The sequence below is a fragment of the Lissotriton helveticus genome, chromosome 10 (assembly GCF_964261635.1).
Source record: "Lissotriton helveticus chromosome 10, aLisHel1.1, whole genome shotgun sequence".
Lineage (NCBI taxonomy): Eukaryota > Metazoa > Chordata > Amphibia > Caudata > Salamandridae > Lissotriton > Lissotriton helveticus.
Window position 1 is genome coordinate 937,862,302 of NC_136071.1, and position 19,417 is coordinate 937,881,718.

Sequence of the window (19,417 nt, forward strand, 5' to 3'; positions counted from 1 at the left end):
GTAAAATTCTATGGGCAGCCCATCCAGTTTTGTTACGTGCCATTTTTTTTATGGCACTTCTTATCTCTCCTATCTCTATCCCTTTCCCGATGTCCTTCGCCTGTTCTTGTTCTAGCTCGGGTAAGCAGAGCCCCTCTAGAAAGGCAACCGCGGTCTCAGCTGCAGTCCCCTGCTTGCTCTTATATAGGGTCTCATAATAGCTCATAAAGCATTGCAAAATATCAGTCTGGGTGTAAACCTCTTTCCCGTCCGTCGTGTGCATGTTTACTATGGGGGAGCCCCTTCTCTTGGGACTGGCAAGCCAGGCCAGTAGCCCCGGGGCTATTAGTGGGCCAGGAGGGGGCCACGCGGCCTCCCTCCTCAAATTAAAAAATAAATAAATAAACAAAGGCCGGCCTCGGGGGATGGGGTACCCGGCGCCATAAATGGCCGAAGGAGGGGGGCAAGGGAGCCCCCCCTCTAAAAAAATTATTAAAAAAAACAAAAAAAGGCCATGCACTGGGAGATGGGGTCCCTGGGGCAGATTATGGCCTCGGGCCTTAGGAAATAGGGGCAGGCCCTGGGGGATGGGGTCCCCAGGGCAAATAAAATACAAAAAGAAGGGGACCACACAGCCCCCCTTCTTAAAATAAAATAATAAAAGATCGGTGCCGAAGGCCACCCCCCCCCCCTTGAAGCACTCTGCAAACGCACTGCGTGGCGCGTTTGCAGATAGGGAAGGAATTCCCCTTGATTACTGGGGGTCCCTGGGGGCCAACTAGCCCACCAGAACCCCCAGTATGCGCCAGGGGGCTGCGTTGCAGAGAGGTGTACTGAAGCCACGCCTCTTTTTACACCTCTCTGCAACGCAGCTCTGTGGTGCTTAATGGAGGTAGCTGGTGGGCTAGTTGGCCCCCAGGGACCCCCAGTAATCAAGGCGTGCAGCCGTATGTGGCGTGCAGCAGTGTGTCATGCAGCAGTGTGTGGCGTGCAGCAGTGTGCTGCGTGCAGCAGTGTGCAGCATGCAGCAGTGTGAGTAATGCAGCGGTGTGAGGCGTGCAGCAGTGTGAGGCATGCAGCAGTGTGAGGCGTGCGGCAGTGTGCAGCATGCAGCAGTGTGAGTAATGCAGCAGTGTGAGGCGTGCCTTCTCTGTTGGGGACTGTGGGGTGGTCCCCAATCCCCCCACGGTCCTACCTGCTCCCTGCCTCCTGCGGGAGCCGGCATTGCTTTCCAACACGGGGAGCTGCTAAGATGCAGCTCCCCCGGTGGAAAAGCAATTTGCTTTGCTATTTGGAAGAGAGAGCAGGTTTCCTACTGTCTCATCCAAATAACAAACTACAGTGTCCCGGGTTAGGCACCCCGAGACACTGCAGGAGCTGGCCCTGGGGGGTGGTGGTCCTCAGGGCCATCACAAGGCTCCAGGAGGGGGGCTGCGTGGCCCCCCTCCTCTCATTGTCAAAGCCCCGGGGGTGGTGGTCCCTGGGGCGGGGGGGTCCGTGGCGGACCCCCCAACCTAAATATTTAGAACCCCAGGAGGTGGCGGTCCCCGGGGCATGGGGGGGGCTTGAGCCCCTCCACACAGGGTATTTTAGTGAAAAAAAGCCCTGGGGGAGGCGGTCCCCGGGGCTGCAGGTTCAAAATTAAATCGAGCCCTGGGGGGTGGCGGTTCCTGGGTTGCATGGGGGCCATGAGCCCGCTACTCCTTTATGAAAGCCCTGGGGGGTGGCAGTCCCCGGGGCTGGGGGGCCTGAGAGCCCCCCCGCCTAATGTAAAGAAACCCTTGGGGGTCCCCCGGGGCTGGGGGGCTCCTCTGGCCACCCTTTACATAATACGTTTTGTCCCCGGAATTTGGCCCTCCGGGGACAAATTAACAATGAACGTGGGAGCCCGTGCTTCGTTTTTAAAAAAAATGTATTTTTTTTTTCTCAAATGCTTTTTTGGACCCTGGGGGTCCTTGTGGAACCTCCTGAGCAGGCCTAGGGGGTCATTTTTGCGAGTTTTTTTCTGCTTTCTTGTGCCTCGGTTCTACCGAGAACACAAGAGGCCCCTGCTTGATGAATCACCCCGAGAATTTCAGGATAGGAGCGGACCGGAGTGGGCGATACGTTTTGAAATTTTCGTGAAGATTTATCAACCGGCGCCAAAGTTATTCCAAATAGAATGTTGCAGATTTCCTATGTAAAATAGGTCCTAACTAGAACTACCTACTGGCGACCGCTAGTAGGTTTTATATATTCAGTAAAGATCCGCAAATGAAACGCGCTCTCAGATGCAGTAATACAGCAGTAATTTATTTCTCAATGTAACGCGTTTCGAGAGTGCCCACTCTCTTGTGATCAAGAGAGTGGAAGCTCTCGATACGCGTTACATTGAGAAATAAATTACTGCTGTATTACTGCATCTGACAGCATGTTTCATTTGCAGATCTTTACTGAATTCATTTTCCCGGCGGTAGCACAACGCGCCACCAAACTACGGGCGAAATTTCCAGGAGGAGCTGACCACGCTTTGAGCTGCACTCCCAACGATCTTTATTGGCGCAGGACAACTTCGTAACAAGACAGTGCACGGCCAGAATCGCCAACGAGTTTCGGGCCTCACGCCCTTATTCATAGATTGTATCTACAGAAAAAGGCGAACAAGACTCACCAATGCATCCCCTTAATTTATAACATTTTTTGTGGGCTCCTTTGTAAGTATAGTGCATTATGGGGAAGGCAGTCCAATTAAAACTCCAGTGGGCTCTACAATCTAGTAGAAATGGACAGTTCTTAAAATCCTGCCCATAATGCATGCTCAAAGATTGCCCACAAGTTCTCAATCGTCGTTCCACAATTAAGGGGATGCATTGGTGAGTCTTGTTCGCCTTTTTCCGCAGATGCCTATGAAGAAGGGTGTGAGGCCCAAAACGCGTTGGCGATTCCTGCCGTGGACTGTCTTGTTACAAAGTTGTCATGTGCCAAAAAAGATTGTTGGGAGTTCAGCTCAAAGCGTGGACAACACTATTTGCTTTGGGATATATATATATATATATATATATATATATATATATATATATATATTACCTACTGGCGGTCGCCAGTAGGTATATATAGTTAGGATTGATTTCCATAGGGAAATCGCAACATTCTATTGGGAATAACTTTGGCGCCGGTTGAGGAATCTGCCTGAATTTTTCAGCAACTTTGCCTCGCGGCGCTCCGGTCCTTCCCTGCAAGTAGGGCGGTCGGTGGCACTTTTAGCTCGAACGGCTGAATGGATTTTCACCAAACTTGGCAAAATTGTAGTGACTGGTAGCCCGATGTGCCATTGCTATGTCTCAAGATATGTGCTCCAGTGGATTTTGAGTAATTTAGGTTCAAAAAAATTTATATATCTATAGCAGCTTACCCGTGAGCTTACCCGTGCGCTTACGGTACGCGCACGTATGCGTACCGTACGCGTACCTCTAGTGCGCGAGCTGCATTCTGATTGGCTGCCAATGTCTGTCAACACTCCAAAACAGAAACTGTTGGCAGCCATCTTGTGCCTCGGTAGACTGAGGCACAGGAAAGCAGAAAAACAAACGTGTAGAACTCAAAAAGGGGGCAGGGTAGAAGCATCCTGACCCCCTAGGCCTGGTCAGGGGGTCCCACAAGGACCCCCAAGGCCAAAAAAAAAAAAAAATCGGAAAATCACGGGGTACGCTTACAGTACGCGCACCGTGCGCGTACCTCATTTTTTTACAAGGAAAAAAAAAAAGATTTGGAGGCCTTGTAGAAACACTCTGACCCCCCCTAGGGCTGTTCAGGTGGTCCCATACGGATATTAACATATATAAATGGTATCCGCTAATAGAATTAGCATTTAAAAAACCTTGCGAGTTCACTGAAAAAAACAAAGGTTTCAGGCCTTATATAGTTAGGAATTAGCATTTAAAAAACCTTTGAAATTCACTGAAAAAACCATAGGTTTCACACCAGTTATAGTTAGTTATTAGCATTTAAAAAACCTATGAAATTCTCTGAAAAAACCATAGGTTTCACACCAGTTATAGTTAGGAATTAGCATTTAAAAAACCTATTAAATACACTGAGAAAACCATAGGTTTGACACCAGTTATAGTTAGCTGAACATTTTACTCATACACACACACACCCCACACACATACCCCCACATACACACACCCCAAACCCACCCCTCCCACACACACCCCCCACACATACCTCACACACCCACACCTCCACCCACACCCAAACACCCCACACACCCACACCCACACACACACCTTACACCCCCACACCCCCACCTACACCCACACATCCCACACAACCTTACCCACACAGACCTCACTCCCCCCCACACACACACCTCACAGACACACCCCACACATCCCCCACACACACCTCACCCCTCCCCACACACACACACCTCTGACACCCCCCCACACACACACACACACCACACACACACCTCTCTCTCACACACACCCACACACACACACACTCCTCACACACACACACACACCCCTACACACACACCCACACACACTCCCCACACACACACACCCACACATCCTACACACACACACCCCACACACATACCCCCCCACACACACACCCCATCCCCCCACACACCACACACACACACACACTTATTATTTTGTTTTCTTTTTTGAGGGGGTGCCCCACACACATACCCCCCCACACCCACCCCCCCACACCCACCCCCCCACATATACCCCCCACACATACCTCATACACCCACACCTCCACCCACACCCCACACACCCACACCTTACACACCCACACCCCCACCTACACCCACACACCCCCACCCACACACACCTCACCTCCCCCACACACACACACCTCACAGACACACCCCACACATCCCCCACACACACCTCACCCCTTCCCCACACACACACACCTCTGACACACACCTCACACACACACACACCACACACACACCCCACACACACACCCACACATCCTACACACCCACACCCCACACACATACCCCCCCACACACACACACCCCACACCCATACCCCCCCACACACACACCCCACACCCACCCCCCCCACACACACACACCACACACACACTCATTATTTTTTTTATTTTTTGAGGGGTGCCCCACACACATACCCCGACACACACACACCCCACACACCCCCCACACCCCCCCACCATACCTCATACGCCCACACCCAAACCCCCCACACACCAACACCCACACACACACCATACACCCCCACCTACACCCACACACCCCACACACCCCCACCCACACACACCTCACTCCCCCCACACACACACACACCTCACAGACACACCCCACACATCCCCCACACACACCTCACCCCCCCCACACACACACCTCTGACACACACCCCCCCCCCACACACACACACCCCACACACACACCTCACACACACACACCCACATTCCTCACCCCACACACACCCCCACACACACCCACACACACCCCACACACACACACACACAACCTACACACACACACCCCACACACATACCCCCCACACACCCCCCCCCCACACCCACCCCACCCACACACACACACCACTCACACACACACTCATTATTTTATTTTTATTTTTTGAGGGGGTGCGCGCCCCGGTACACGTATCGGTACACGTACCGGTACGCGTACCCTGGAGAAAAAAAGAAAGACAGAGTTTTTTTAAAATGTAGCATTTTTATATAAATTGGAGGTAGTTCTGAAAAGAACAGTTTTTTTATTCTTATTGTTGTTTTATATTTTTTTTATTGTTTTTTTGTACCCCGCGACTTTTTACAAAAAAAAAATATATTTTTTTTTTGCCTTGGGGGTCCTTGTGGGACCCCCTGAGCAGGCCTAGGGGGTCAGGGTGTTTCTACTCTGGCCCCTTTGCGAGTTTCACACCTTTGTTTCACTGCTTTCCTGTGCCTTGGTTCGAACAAGGCACAAGATGGCTGTCAGGGACACCCAGTATGCAAGGGGAATTAGTTCCCCCTCTTCAAACATGCACGGGGGCTGCGTTGCAGAGAGGAGTAAAAAAGGGTGTGGCCTCATTACACCTCTATGCAATGCAGCCATCTGGCACATACTGGAGGCTCCTGGTGGGCTACTTGGCCCCAAGGGACCCCCATTATGCAAGGGGAATTAGTTCCCCCTCTGCAAACGCACCAGGAGGCTGCGTTGCAGAGAGGTGTAACAAGGGGCATTTCCTCATTACACCTCTGCAATTCAGCCCCCTGGCGCATACTGGAGGTTCCAGGTGGGCTAGTTGGCCCCCAGGGGCCCCCAGTATGCGGAGGGAATGAGTTCCCCCTATTCAAACATGCATGGGGGCTGCGTTGCAGAGAGGTGTAAAAAGGGCCGTGGCTTAATTACACCTCTCTGCAATGCAGTCCCCTGGTGCATACTGGAGATTCCTGGTGGGCTTTCAGGTCTTATATAGTTAGGAATTAGCATTAAAAAAAACTTTGAAATTCACTGAAAAAAACATAGGTTTCAGGCCTTATATAGTTAGGAATTAGCATTTAAAAAGCATTTGAAATTCACTGAAAAAACCATAGGTTTCAGGCCTTATATAGTTAGGAATTAGCATTTTAAAAAAACTTGCAAATTCACTGAAAAAAACATAGGTTTCAGGCCTTATATAGTTAGGAATTAGCATTTAAAAAACCTTGCAAATTCACTGAAAAAAACATAGGTTTCAGGCCTTATATAGTTAGGAATTAGGCACAAGAAAGCAGAAAAACAAACGTGTAGAACACAAAAAGGGGGCAGGGTAGAACCACCCTGACCCCCTAGGGCTGCTCAGGTGGTCCCACTAGGATATTAATATATTTAAACGTTATCCGCTAATAGAATTAGCATTTAAAAAACCTTTGAAATTCACTGAAAAAACCATAGGTTTCAGGCCTTATATAGTTAGGAATTAGCATTTAAAAAACCTTTGAAATTCACTGAAAAAACCATAGGTTTCAGACCTTATATAGTTAGGAATTAGCATTTAAAAAAAACCTTTGAAATTCACAGAAAAAACCATAGGTTTCAGGCCTTATATAGTTAGGAATTAGCATTTAAAAAAACCTTTGAAATTCACTGAAAAAACCATAGGTTTCAGGAGTTATATAGTTAGGAATTAGCTTTTACAAAACTTTTGAAATTCACTCAAAAAACTATAAGTTTTAGTGGTGTTATAGTTAGCTGGACATTTTACTCATACAAAACCATTAAAATTGCTCCTATATAGTTAGTTGTACTAAATATATATCGCGCACCCGCAATCCACTGCTGATGATGTCACATATTAGCTCATTCATGACATGGTCAGTGACATCACTGATGACATCTCAAATGACATCACTGATGACATCACTGATGACATCATCCACGTGACAATCACATACACCTTTTCATACACTATTACAATTTTTCATCACTCTTTGTAAAATACAGAGTATCATATTTAAATCCATTGTCACAGCAATACAAGTATCTAAAAATACATTCCGTGATTCATACATGTATACACACATCTAATCCCTTACCTATGGATTCACTCATACATGCTGTCAATGAACAATAGAACACTATCAAAAATACTTATACATCTATATCGACATTAAACAACAGCACGCATCCTATTCACATATGAAGTCATCCTACTCACTTATGCAAACAATGGATCATACTTACATATTTACTTAGCAAAAAAATTATACAAACATCACTTCTTCTATTCATTTAGATAGTAAGTCATACTTAGTGAATTATAAAATCATTATTACAAGTATACAGTTATCCATACAGTCACTCATACAATCATTGAGTCTTATGTATACTTATTTATATACAACAACTGACACATACACTGCCTTTTATTTTTCTAGTTAGTTGGACCTGTAGCTTTGAGAAATATATTTGCTCATCACCACACCCATAAAGAGATTCCCTCACCCAAACTGTTAGAACATGTAGTTTTAACTTCATATATCTACTGAATAAACTATTCACACATCTTTGGACAGTCACACACCCTCCACCGAACCACACACACTTTCACACTCCCATACAAATACTCAGTTAACTAATCAATAACTAATATAGACTTTCACATAGCTAGTAACCAACTGTAGAATCAGTTTACACAACAACTGACAAAGTGATACAGATATTCACACAGTTTAGTCACTATCCACTATATTTAGTGAGACATTATAAATTGGTCAACTAAACAGTCAATTACACTGCTACTAAATCCTCCATCCAAATATTTATTTATATATCCACTCATTCTTCAATGCAAATTGCTATATATATAATGCATATTTAAATAACGAAGCAAACCACATTCACTGGATGATGTCATCAGTGATGTCATCAGTGATGTCATTTGAGATGTCATCAGTGATGTCACTGACCATGTCATGAATGATCTAATATGTGACATCATCAGCAGTGGATTGCGGGTGCGCGATATATACTTAGTACAACTAACTATATAGGAGCAATTTCAATGGTTTTGTATGAGTAAAATGTCCAGCTAACTATAACACCACTAAAACTTATAGTTTTTTGAGTGAATTTCAAAAGTTTTGTAAAAGCTAATTCCTAACTATATAACTCCTGAAACCTATGTTTTTTTCAGTGAATATATATATATGTGTGTGTGTGTATCGAAGCATATAGTGTTGTTCATATATATATATATATATATATATATATATATATATATATATATATACACCCTCCCGATTAACCCCCCTTTTATGCATGATTCTTAAATAACACATAAATAACACTTAAATCATATTTGAGTAGACTGTGGTGATCCAGGTATTGTTATTTGTAATACGACTCTATCCGACATCTGTACGCTCTGTCGGCTGACACATTAATGTGGAAAATAACTCGTGTTTCTTGATCCCTTGTCTTAATCACGTGGATCCTACCAAAAATTGAAAGTGTTAGCAATACAGATCACATGAATAAAATATGGAGTTTTTGCACGACCTGTTCCCATCCTATTAAATTATCGTTCTAAGAGACTGTATTATATCCTAGCTGAGGTAGCATTCAAGTTAAGATGGACACCTTTTCCACTTAGTGCCGGACGTATTGGAAAGGATTTTACACAGAATTATGGATGTGCAAATCATAATTGTGCCATCAAAGTTTTGCAATGGTGACTAAGTTTGCAATGTTGCAAAGAATTATTTGCAAAACTTTGCCTGCCAGTGAAAATTGTCGCTTAGGTTTTTTAAAAGAATGTATTCACCACTATTAGAGGGATTTTGCAGTGGCATTTGCATGAAACACCTCTCTTGAAAAATTTGCTTAACTTGAAAAGCTTGTTTCAGAAAAACAGTTGTGAGGTATTCAGAGGAAAACATTACCATCTTTGCACAACTCCTGCCCTGCACCTCGTTCCATTGCATTAGCGACACTTTGTTACTGATGCAAGAAAGGCTAAAAAAAAAAATACTGGCTTCTCAACAGCAAAACAGCTGAGTTGAAACTACTGATCCTAACTAAGATTACTAGTACAAGGGTAAGGGGCATTTGTAAGACTAGCACAGACTTGCAACACAAGTTACTTGACATGATAAAAGTAAATATCCTTGATTCCTCCCTCCCAAGACGGAGTTTAAGCCACTTAAAATGATGACAAAAAATTGGATTGCCTCTGCTAAGATTCCGAAGATTTAAAGGCATGGTACATATATAAATACATTAATTTCCCTCAAACGAGCATATGGCTCACATAGGATCCATGACAAAACTTAATAGTTGAGCTATCAAGGATGATAGTTGCAATGTAGTAATAAAATGGCTACCATCTGTTTGTGATTAATTTGTGAGGTAAATGAAGATACCTCATCAACAGTTAAGGTCTAAAGGGAATTCATATTAGTACATATTGCAAAAGATTTTTGGATTCCTTTAAGAACACTCAGCAATTCAGATTTTGTTAGCCTATATTGCTACAAAGAATTGCCAAAGTTCTAACAGTGAGCATGTAAACTATTTATATGTATCCTATTTCCAAAAGAGATCTCCAGTTTTTCTAATACATGTACTTTTGTCACAGGAAAATGGATAAACTTGTGACCTGCTTCTATAGAAGGCCTGATGCTCTTTCCAGACTCATCTGCTTTCCCTGGGCTGGTGGTGGCTCTATACATTGTGCACAATGGGGCAAATTGTTTGACAGCTCAATAGAAGGTAAGTTCAGTTTACTTAAAATTGAGAACTAGTCATGCAGAACCTTTGTATTTCAGCACTTGTCCCAAATAATGGGTCCATTATCAGCCTGCAGTTCAAATGAAGAAAAAAAGGAAACTATTTTTTGTTTTTAAATAACAAAAAAAGTGGGCAGACTAATTTGATATTCTGTGCCCAGTTTACATATTTTTGTGTATTCAGAAATGCATTTTTGGTGCAAAGCAGTTACACTTGACAGTAACAGGGTTGTGATGTACGGGCACTACAGTCACAGATGTAAACTTATTATGAAAGAAAGTCCAGCAAGTGCTGGTTTTTAGTAAAAAATAAATTTAGTGCTCATATGGTTATATGTACGTTTCGATGGTAAAGATTTTGGCAAGGTAATAAAAATCCACAAAAGTATAGCTGGGGTTATGCACATAACTTACAAATTGTTTTCTTACCACATTTCCGAACGAACATAAAATTACTTTAAAAAAACAGTGGAGTAAGCATGCAAATGGGATTGGAAAGCTGTCAAAAAAGCCCAATTTTATAGACATGTTCGAGAAGGTTTTTTTCCACTTTAAAAAATATGTCAGTTTATATTTTTACCAGACTTTCTTCTTACCTGCCTGGCACAGCATCCATGGGAGGAGTACTCATTGAAAATTGACGTGCGTAGATTACTCTGACCAGAATTTTTGGGGAACCTCAAAACCTGAACAACATGTTCAAAATTAATGCGGAAACCTCTGCTGACTAGATTACTGTCGAAAAATGTGAATTTACTCTTTTATGCTTGCAAGATTTAAAATAAAATAATTTGACAAAAATTAGCTAAAACAAGTACTTAATATTATGAACTGCATATAGAATTAAGGGCAGTTCTGCAAGTGTTATGTCAAATAATGAAAATAACTATATAATTGCAGAGTATATTGAGGAAAGGCTGGAGGTTGTCAAGGGAGGGAGTAGGGAAGAGTAACAACGCAGGGTTTACCCGAGGGATCCCCCACATAACCAAAAGAATACTGCAGTGTAGTTCCTATTATCCCAATAGGCTCTGCGCATTGGAATAATACCTCCAATAGTATAGACCTAGACCAGACGTTAACTAGGTCTTCTACTGACGATATTAGACTTAAAGTTTTGGGTTTGCCAGCTAGCTCAGAGTTCACTAGAAACTTTCTCGAATAGGCAAGGAGGAGTTGAACCTCCCTGGATAGACAAGAAGGGATTTAGTTTCTGACAACCATAGAACATGACAACTTTGCTCTCCCCTAATCAAGAGTGTATCTCTAGAGTCGTGTGAAAACAAAAGACAACTTATTTTACTCAGTCAGTACGTGCATTCTTAGTCTCACCAGATTGTAGAGAAAAGGAAGAGACGGGCGTGTTCAATAAAAGATGGTATTTATTGATCAGTCTCTTTTCTCGTACAAGAGAAATGAATCGATATTATTGCAATACTTACGGTTAAGTAAAGTGCATACAATAAAAGCAGAAGTATAAAATAATACTGTAAAAACATTTATATGGTTTCTAAGCCATATGGTGGTTTAAAATGGATAAAATAGATACATACATATAAACATTTGACTAATCGTACTCAACTGGTGCTTCTAACCACGCCTACCCCAGTGTACCTGACCTAAGCCTAATACGTGGGCGGGGATAGAAAGTAGCAGTCTAAGTTAAGTTTGTTTTGCCAAGTGACTGATTCAAGAATTCTCTGCAAGGGGGTATTCAGTTCCGTACCTTGAATCTAGGATGATTGAGGGATGGTATCTCTCATCTTTGGTCTCGATATTCCAGGCTGCCTGCAAGGGCTGCTCGGAAGCGCCGGAGCTGGATTTCTCGGCAGGAGAAAGGCAGCGTCTCGTTCTCAGCGCGTCAGGAAGGCGGGGCAGCTAGTGGGCTTCGCTCTCTGCTGGGCTTCGGGAAGTCTCGCTGCTCCGATCTCGTCACCACCGCGTGTGTTTGCTTAAGGCAATATCGGTAATATTTATACCTGTAAGGTGTCGAGATTGACGTAAGGATGGACATAGATACGTCAATAAGGATGTCATACGAGCTGGTCGTTAGCGCATTCTTATGCTGAAGTTCTCGGTGAAATCAAAACAATGGCCGCAGGGTTTTTCCCAGGTTGTCATAGGTTTGATTTGTTTTGAGAACTCCGTATGCCTTATCAGGGGCTGGAGGAATATTGCTTGCCTAATTAGATGGCAAGCGTTATGACCTAATCAGATAACGCGCTCCTGTGCCGTGGTCTGGCGTAATCAGATAACGGTTTCTGCATCATGGGATGGCTGCTAGTTAACTCGTTAACCAGAATAGGGTCAGGAATAGGGGGATCGATACAGAACCTATAGGAATACATCACACCCACTCCACGCTAACTATGGCCATATTTACGAATCTAGGCATAGTAAAACATACTGTAGAGTATCGTGTATACCTTACCACCCCAAAATACACATAATGCATTTTGAAATTATGTAACATACGGGTAAAAAAATAGTCATATGTACTATATGCACTCAAGCAGTAGAATAATGCTAAAATAATCACGCATATGTATACATTATTAGTAATTGAATATTAGAATTACACATGAAATGGCTCTTAATACAGAAGAAAAGTTCGAGACCACTTCATCACAGTTCAAAAATATTTATAAACATACCAGCGGGCAGCTAAGAATAGTTCTTACTTTAAGCAGAAGAAAAGTGTCCCGTAAAATTTAACAAAAATATTTTGGGGCTGCTAAAAAATTGCTGTCCGTGAACTGGAGGAAATTGCTACTTTATTATTAAAGTTGAAGGCCAAATTCAAGGTGTCGGGAACGCCGTGTGCTAGCTTGTTCAAGAGTCATTATTTCTGCTCTGGTGAGAACATCATATCGTTGAGACTGCTGAAAAAGCTGTCAACAGCTTCCTGTGAGAGTTCCACTAATTCGGAAAAAGGATGTAACCATGCATTCATGTGCATGATTGTCTCCATTGACGTTTTGAGTAGTATTGCTGACAGAAGGTTGTACCTGATCGATGCTGCTTTCATCTTGATCTTCACTACCCCTTAATCGTAGTGGTGAAGTTTCCACGAATGCCGTCATCAGGATTGGCAGCCGTTGAGGGCAGCACAATGCATGAGCCTTTTACCGGACCCAACAGTGTTTCTGCATCCATTGGCGCATCCGATTGTAGCGTAAGACAGGTGTCCAACACGCATTCTTCTCCGCACAGCATGCACCTTAATACAGGTAAAACACATCTTTGCCATATCGGCCGAAATGAAAGAAACCAAGTCATGTTCAGGTCTCTAAGCCGGGTTAGTCCCAGGATTTTTGATATCCGGTCCCGGTATCCAATGGCTCGGATTGTTTCTTCCCTTGTCGCAGGTGTTTTGTCTGTGACACGGTTTGCCATAACGAAATATAAGGACTAAGAATAGGATTCCTGCAATTAGTCCCAAAATGAGGGGAACTCCTCCAAAAATCGAATGGACGAAGTCTGGAAAAATACCCAGTATGGCTTTGAATGGTGTTAATGCCATCGAAAATACTGTCTTAAATACATTTGAGACTCCACTGGTATCAGAAATATTTAAGATTTCATTCAGGATTTCTGCGAAATGTATGGGGGAATTAGTTGATAACAATGAGTGAATCTCTGCAGTCGTCCTTGCGACTAGGAGATCATACGTTTCTTTTGATGACGTGAGCCTGGTCGGCGTCTGAAGAAGCACTGTTTTCATTCTGCTTAAAGTATCAACTCGAATAGAAGTCATTTTCAAGTGAGGCCATGCCCTTGCCTCCCTGTCTGGAAAGGAGCTGGGGAACAGTAAGCGTCCACAGCACATGACCTTCGCAGTCGTACTAACGAGATAAGGAACCCCGGGCAGTAGACTACAACAGCTGCGATCCACAATTAGAATGTAACTCCCGTTATAGAGTCTTTTAAAGAATGGTTCTATCTCTGTTGCAGGTGTGCCTAGCTGGTGACATGAAAGATTATTTGAGTTCCCTTCACAGGCTCCATGCAAGCTAATTCCATTACACAGAAGTGTACCGCTTAGTGACATCGCACAATTATTGCCACTAAGAAACACTTTCTGTCCTTTATTACTAACACATGCATGTGAATAGGGCAAGTTCCATGTTGTTTTAATGTACCCTTTTCCCAATTTTTCGTACATGCCAGCCTGTATATATTTTTGGCAGTATTGAAACCTGAAAGTAGATATCGGAATATTAATTATCCCATGTATTATCCATTCAATGACAGGTCGTTCTGACATTGTCAATGGTAATCTCTCGAGTTTCTCAATGCTCAGGATTGTATAATCAGCACCCTTTTGTGCCATACTGATCTGTTTATCAGTAAGGTTAAAGATAGTGAATAGTGACGTTGTGTTGATTAAACGCCAAGGCACATAGCCTGAACGCAGGTTTTGTAACGCCCAGCCAAGCTGTACAATAGAACGCAATTGAGACTGACCGTGTTGTAATAACAGTAAGTCTTGCGATATTATGTCGATTGCTGATGACACAATGCTGTCCAATGAAAAGATTCTGGAGGACAGAGTCATTAACCCATTGTCCACTACAGAAAGCGATTTTTCCAAATTAATACGGTCAAATTCCCGTATACTTTCTGCTGTCTCAATTTGAGTTATCTTCCAGGCCTCGTTGTAAGCTGCATATATAGAGGCTGCTATGAAGCGTTTTTGACGCTGTTTGCGTGGTCCCATAATGAAATCATGCAAGTCAGCACCATCAGTAAGTAAAGTTAGGTGTTGCTTAATTTCTGTCAGTGTGGAAGTTTCTAGCCAATGAAGGCATAGTTTGCCCACACTGTAGGTGGTGATTATCCCTGGGTGTTGTCTTTGGGAATATCTAGGGTCTGGCCTGGTCAATGTGAACCCCTGTGTTTTGTTCAGGAATCTGTCTTGACAGTTATTAGTATCTGTGGGCCAGATTAACCATTGTTTCCAATCAGGATTTGTTCTGTTTTGGTTTAATACATAGTTTACGTCTATCTCTTCATCTGCAGAGTTATTGCTGTTCATTGTTGGTTTTGGAATAGACGGTTTATTTAAGTCTTTGATTTTGGCTAATCCAAGACAGGTAGTTTGTTGAATAGTTTCATTCAAGAATATAATTTGTTCTGGGATCATGCAGGCTCTAAACAATGATTCTATACCTTGTACTTGCCATTCTTTTGTACCCCAAACACTTTTTACTTCAACATTTTTGTCCCAATAATCAAAACTAAATGTATTCATTTGTTCAAAAAATGAGTCCGAATATATCAATTTTGTGTTTGTAAGCATGGTTTTTGTTCCTGTCTTATTTGACAATTTGAAATAAAATGTTTCAGCATTACTTGTATTGAACCCTGAAAAGTATGAATATTTGTCATAAAAGGTTCTTGAGCTTCCTTTTGGAGGGGTTGCACAATGTTCCCATTGATTATAATTTAAAACATTTCTAGGTTGTGCTGATTTATGTAAAAAATGGTTACCATAGTGGTTGTAGCAGTACATACTATCATAATTAGATGAACCCTGCAAATAATCATGTTTGGTAAATTTAGCAGACATCACTAGATCAGACATCATGTTATTAATACTTTCAAAGTCCCAATCATCAGCAAATGAGTTTGGTTTTACAAAGTCACTCAACGAGATCTTGATTTGGTGTGGATATTTGAGGATTTCGACCGGACCATAAATTTTATAGTCAGTATTGTCCCATGCTACCCCATCCGGTATAGGATTGGCTGTGAAATTGACTGAAGAAAGTTCTCTTTTCTTGACGTGTGAAGACGTGTGTGGCTTGAGGATCAAGTTGATTTTCTGGCTTGCTGTGTCCATTTTAGCATATTTTCCCTCAATGAAGCGTCCCAAACATAGTATCATGATGAGCCAAAGTATCAGGATAAATACACCAAATGACACCCAAAATTCAATCCATGGAGAAATCAGATAGGTTTCTTTCAGCTGTTTCAAAAGTTCCTTAGCTTTATCTTTAAAAGTTTTTGTTGATGGCTGTGTCTTTGATTCACTTAGATCTTCAGAAGAATCTTCAAAGTTGATGAAGTAGCCGGATGCCGTTCTGTCTATTGTTCCAATTGCTTCAGGATTACTGTTTCTTGCAGCTTCAGCATATTCATTTGTTACTTCATTGTAGGTTGGTGTGTCTCTACTAAATGTTTTTATTTGGGTTTTCAGAGGTGTGAGTTCCATTGCATTGTTGCATAGTCCTTGTTGTTGTTCTGTAGGCGTTTCGAATGTGATTAGCCTTTTAGTTAGCACCTCTGTACTTGTAGCAAACCTTGGTGTTCTACTACTTATCGGGAGTCCACTTGGCCTACTGTTTGTTATCGGCCACATGATTGTGGTTTTACCAGGTCGATGGATACAACTCGGTTCTCCTTTTTACCAGCAAGTGGCGGTAATACAACTGATCGTGTCCCGTTGATGGACAAGACAGGAACTGCTTTTCTGTAAGAAGGCCCAAATTCCTTCTTTACCGCGATCTTTTCTCTGACTAGATCCCCGACTTTTGGAATCCAGACAGGTCTTGCTGGGACAGGTGGTGGTTCTTCAGTGGTTGTTGGCTGCTGTTTCAACTTTATGTTGCTCAGGTCTTTTCTTGTTTCGTCTAAGTCCTGCAAAATAGCCAAACGGTCTTTGATATCAAAGCCTTTTTCTTTCACCACTGAAGTCTGACTGTCAAGATCTAAGACTAACATCCTAGTTCCAAACAACAATTCGTACGGACTGAATCCCTTCAGAGAATTTCTTGGCAAGTTGTTTAGACTACGTTGGACACTTATTAGATGTTTGACCCACCCAGCTCCCGAACCTAATATCCTTTCTGTTATAGATAGCTTTATGCCTTGGTTTTTTCTTTACACCATCCCGTATCCCTCAGGAAGGAAGTGAAAAGAATCCCGCTTCGCTATGCTCATTTGGCCGTGCTTCCCCACAAGCTTGAGGGCTAAAGTGAAAACATTGGTCAAACGTAGCATGCTCCTAGCGTATATGCCATTTAGACTCGCAAATCTTTGTATAACAGTCCCGACGTCAGCCGAGTGCTGGGGTCTACATTTATAAGTGGAAACTAGTCTTTATTTGTTAATGGGACGCATTATTTACACTTGTTTCACTGATTATTGTTTAGCCCTTATTGAGTGAAACGCCATGGTATTACCCCGTTCCTATCGCCGCTGCGATCTCTGTTGCAGCCCGGGCATTTTTTTACAAAGATGTGATGATGCAGGCTCATGCCTGGCCACCAGTACACTGATTGTAGTTCTTCCAGAGAATCTTTTAGTTTGAGGTGTCTGAGACCCTCGCCCATATGTGCGTCTGCTATTAACAAAGTTCTCCTGTCCTTGTTTGGAATTACTCTATCCCCCACTCCAGGGATTCGAGCAAAAGGAACGGAGTTCGCATCGATTATGTATGTATATTTGAGTGGGTAACTGATCGGTAACGCTGAGCAGTCGCCTTTTGATGACGTTTTCACCGCCAGCATTGTTTCACCGTCAATGTATTTTACTGCACGCTTTTTTCTAGCTACGGAAGCCGATTCAGTTGCTACCGCTGTGGCTTTCTTAGCCAATGAATTCCCTGCAACGTGAACGCCATCACGCTGATGACTCAGTGAGTGTATCACGTGAGTCTTTGGTAGTTCTTTTTTTAACAGAACTATTTGTTCCCAAAGCAGTTTTTGTTTTATTGTTGCACCTGTGTCATCTTTGTAACCGTTTTGAATCCATTTCTGCAAATCGCTGTTATATGATTTGACACAGTAATACGAATCGGACACTATGAGTGTCGGGAATTCGCGATCTGCATTATCTAGCGCCATTTTCAATGCTATTATTTCAGTCTGTTGTTCTGAATTAGTTTCTACTGAGTGTGTTTTTGTTAATAGAGGTCTTAGTATACCTCCGCGCCACACTTCTTTTGTAATCTCACATGTGGGGTTGTATGCTTGTTCCCCCCAAACGGATGGTTGAGCATGTCCGTCTGTATAGATTACACAAGCGTACTGTCGTAATGGCAGAATGTCGATTGGCAGAGGGAATATTCTTTCATATTCTAGATATTTTAGTTCCTCTAGTTCTGGATCAAAGTAGTATTTTACTTTGTCCATTGTAATGGAATTCACCCATTGTATCCATTCCGGATTCAATGCTGTTGTTGGTAAATTACACGGGGTTGTTAATGCCTCAAAGGCTGATTCTGCTGTTCTGACTGTGATGTGTCTATCGTCAGCTTTATCTTTTTCTCTAGATATTGCGGTTTGAACTGCATGAACAATGTTTTCTTTAATGCTGAATTTCTTTTCAGCTTCTGTGTACAAGTGTGATTTGAATGCAATTGGTACCTTTTCTCCCTCATTCGAGGTCAGGTATGTGAATCCGCATCTTCCTGGGATGACTCGAATCACAAGGTTGCGTGTGTTATCACGTGTTTCTAATTTTGTTTTAATTAACATATCTGTTTGTAAGGATCTCAGAATTTCTGTGTGTTTTTGAGTCCAATTTGATTTTTTAAAATCTGGTTTTATTAGATCATAAAGGGGTTTGACCCTTTCTGCGTAATTTGCAATGTATGTTCTTCCGAAATTTAGGAAGCCTAGAATTGACTGTAGGTTTTTTAGTGTTCTAGGTGCTTGGAGTACGGCACATTTCTCTAGGAAATTGTCAGCCAGGCTTTTGCCTTCACTTGATAATTCATATCCTAAGAACAGGACTGTTAGATGGGCAATTCTAGATTTTTAAAAGTTGAATTTGTAACCCTCTGCTGCGAACCCAAGTATTATGGTGTTCACTCTCTTCAAGTGAGTATCCAAGTCATCATCTGTTAGGTATATGTCATCGACATAAGATAATGCTTCGTCATCATATGTTTGTAGTAACTCTGTTACTCTCGCTGAGAATACTCCTGGGCTGTTCTTGTACCCCTGGGGTAACCGACAGAATTCTTTTTGAGCGCCATTTATTGAGAACGCTGATAAGTATCTGCTCTCTGGTGCTATATTTTGACAAAAGAATCCATTAGAGATGTCTAATGTTGTTTTATATTTTTTGCGCACTATGTTATTCATTAGTGCAGCACTATGCGAGTTTTGCACTGCAAAAGTTTTGCAACATGAGTTAAGGTGTCTGTAATCCAAAACTAGACGATATGAATTGTCTGGTTTGGAGA

General features: G+C 42.6%; 1 protein-coding gene across 4 annotated transcripts in view; it reads left to right on the forward strand.

Moving 5' to 3' along the window:
• OLAH (oleoyl-ACP hydrolase) overlaps window positions 1–19,417 on the forward strand; it is a 247,455-nt gene that overhangs the window by 45,385 nt on the left and 182,653 nt on the right. For all 4 annotated transcript variants that reach the window (XM_078663601.1, XM_078663600.1, XM_078663599.1 and 1 more), the window contains exon 2: window positions 10,071–10,204. In XM_078663601.1, coding sequence (XP_078519727.1) covers window positions 10,075–10,204 — 130 coding nt within the window. In that variant the 5' untranslated portion in view covers window positions 10,071–10,074. The remainder of the gene's footprint in view (window positions 1–10,070; window positions 10,205–19,417) is intronic.